General features: G+C 39.2%; 1 protein-coding gene across 1 annotated transcript; it reads left to right on the top strand.

The window, feature by feature from the left end:
- Positions 1-193: 193 nt before the first annotated feature.
- Positions 194-960, top strand: SARC_15330 (hypothetical protein; the record flags this gene model as incomplete). The annotated part of the gene is made up of 2 exons (XM_014290548.1): positions 194-378; positions 848-960. Coding segments are annotated over 2 exons (298 nt in total), but the record flags the coding sequence as incomplete, so codon positions are not given.
- Positions 961-1,796: the final 836 nt, after the last annotated feature.

The following is a 1,796-nucleotide window of genomic DNA, read 5'->3' as shown; positions in this document are numbered from 1 at the left end:
TGGTGTGTGTGTGTGTGTGTGTGTTTATTCATAAATGCATACATATTTGTATATAAGGTAGAGGTCGGCGGTGGGTGTGGGAAGGTGTTTCTGTACGTGTGGATGTATGCATTTGTATATATATTTTATAACATTGTGCGCCAGCCAACCAATTAACAAGATATTTGCACTCTTCCATTGCCACACACCACAGAGACGTCTTCCTGGAGAAACATTACCAAACACCTCTACCCAAAACCGTACTAGACCCCTTCATAGAGCAACTGCGAGAGGCGCCCTTTCCGGAAGATGTACCACCAATCATGTCGCATGACGATAACTTTCTTCTGAGTATATATAGAGACCGAGTCTTTGTACTGGTTGTCTGTAGACAAGATGGTGAGTCTCGTGCAAACTCGGCTGCTCTTGAGTGTGAATTATATTATATATGTGTGTGTGTGTGTGTGTGTGTCGTGGATGAGCTGTATATTTTGTACAGGTGTTTCATGCACGCATAGACTGTGAGTCTACACTTTGCTGCTTTGCGGCCGTTCCCAATTGTCGAGATCGGTCGCTTGAGTACCCAGTTGAGATTAGGACAGGGATGGCAATTGGACCACCCGAAGTCCCAATTCTGGACATTCCACAGTACCAAATACTTATAATTGTGTTACTTCGTGCATATACATGCATATACCTACATACACATACACATGTATACATACATACAAACATACACATACATACATACATACATACATACATACATACATACATACAAACATATTCATATACATACATTCATTTTTATATACATACATAACTGTGCCTATCTCTTATACTTCACCCTGCACCGTACATGTGACAGTGCCGCCGCTTTCGATCTTCGAGTTTCTGCACCGAGTCGTTGACATCCTCACGGATTACTTCAAACACTTCACGGCCGAAATTGTGCGCCAAAACGCTGTCGTCGTTTACGAGGTATGGTACAAGCACGTGGTGGATGTGGGGGGTAGATAGATATAGGCAAAGTGGGTATAAATAGTCAAATGTAGATATAGGTAGACAACACAGACATAAATAGACAATGCCGATACGAATAGACAGAGCTTACCTTGTCGCTAGCCATCTATCTGTATGAGTGCGTATTCCAATACAACCATATATGCACTTTATTTTAGTTACATACCTTACCAAAGTAGTAGCTCTATAGGTTTGGACCTGGTAACTATGCGTCTTCCGTTCCAACTTATTCGCGCACACGTATGTTGTAGATTATATATATATATATATATATATATATGTGTGTGTGTGTGTATATATTTATATTTATATTTATGTTTTAAAAATATATATATATAAAGTACCAATGTATGAATACTGGTGTCAATAGCTCACCAGGCTCAAAAGCTAGATAAAACAAAGGCCTATTTATTCCCCCCTACTTATCTGACATAGGCGCTTAGACCAGCCTTGATAGCCTCCCCGCTTGCCCCTATCTAAATCTCGAGCATATGTCCATTAACAGGTGTTGGAGGAAGTTATGGATAATGGGTTTCCACTCTCGACCGAAAACAATGTTCTGAAAGAACTCGTTAAAGCTCCTACAATCTTGCGCGCGGCCAAAAGGGCCATTGGGATGGGCGGCGGGGGCAAGTAGGTGCTTATATGTATATGTATGTATGTATTTATGTATGTACGTAAATGTTTGTATATGTATATGTATAGATGTATATGTATATGTATGTATGTATGTATATATATATGTATGTATATATATATATATATATATATATATATATATTATACAGACAGAA

Source organism: Sphaeroforma arctica (assembly GCF_001186125.1).
Source record: "Sphaeroforma arctica JP610 unplaced genomic scaffold supercont1.5949, whole genome shotgun sequence".
Lineage (NCBI taxonomy): Eukaryota > Ichthyosporea > Ichthyophonida > Sphaeroforma > Sphaeroforma arctica.
This window is presented reverse-complemented; position numbering and strand designations above follow the sequence as displayed.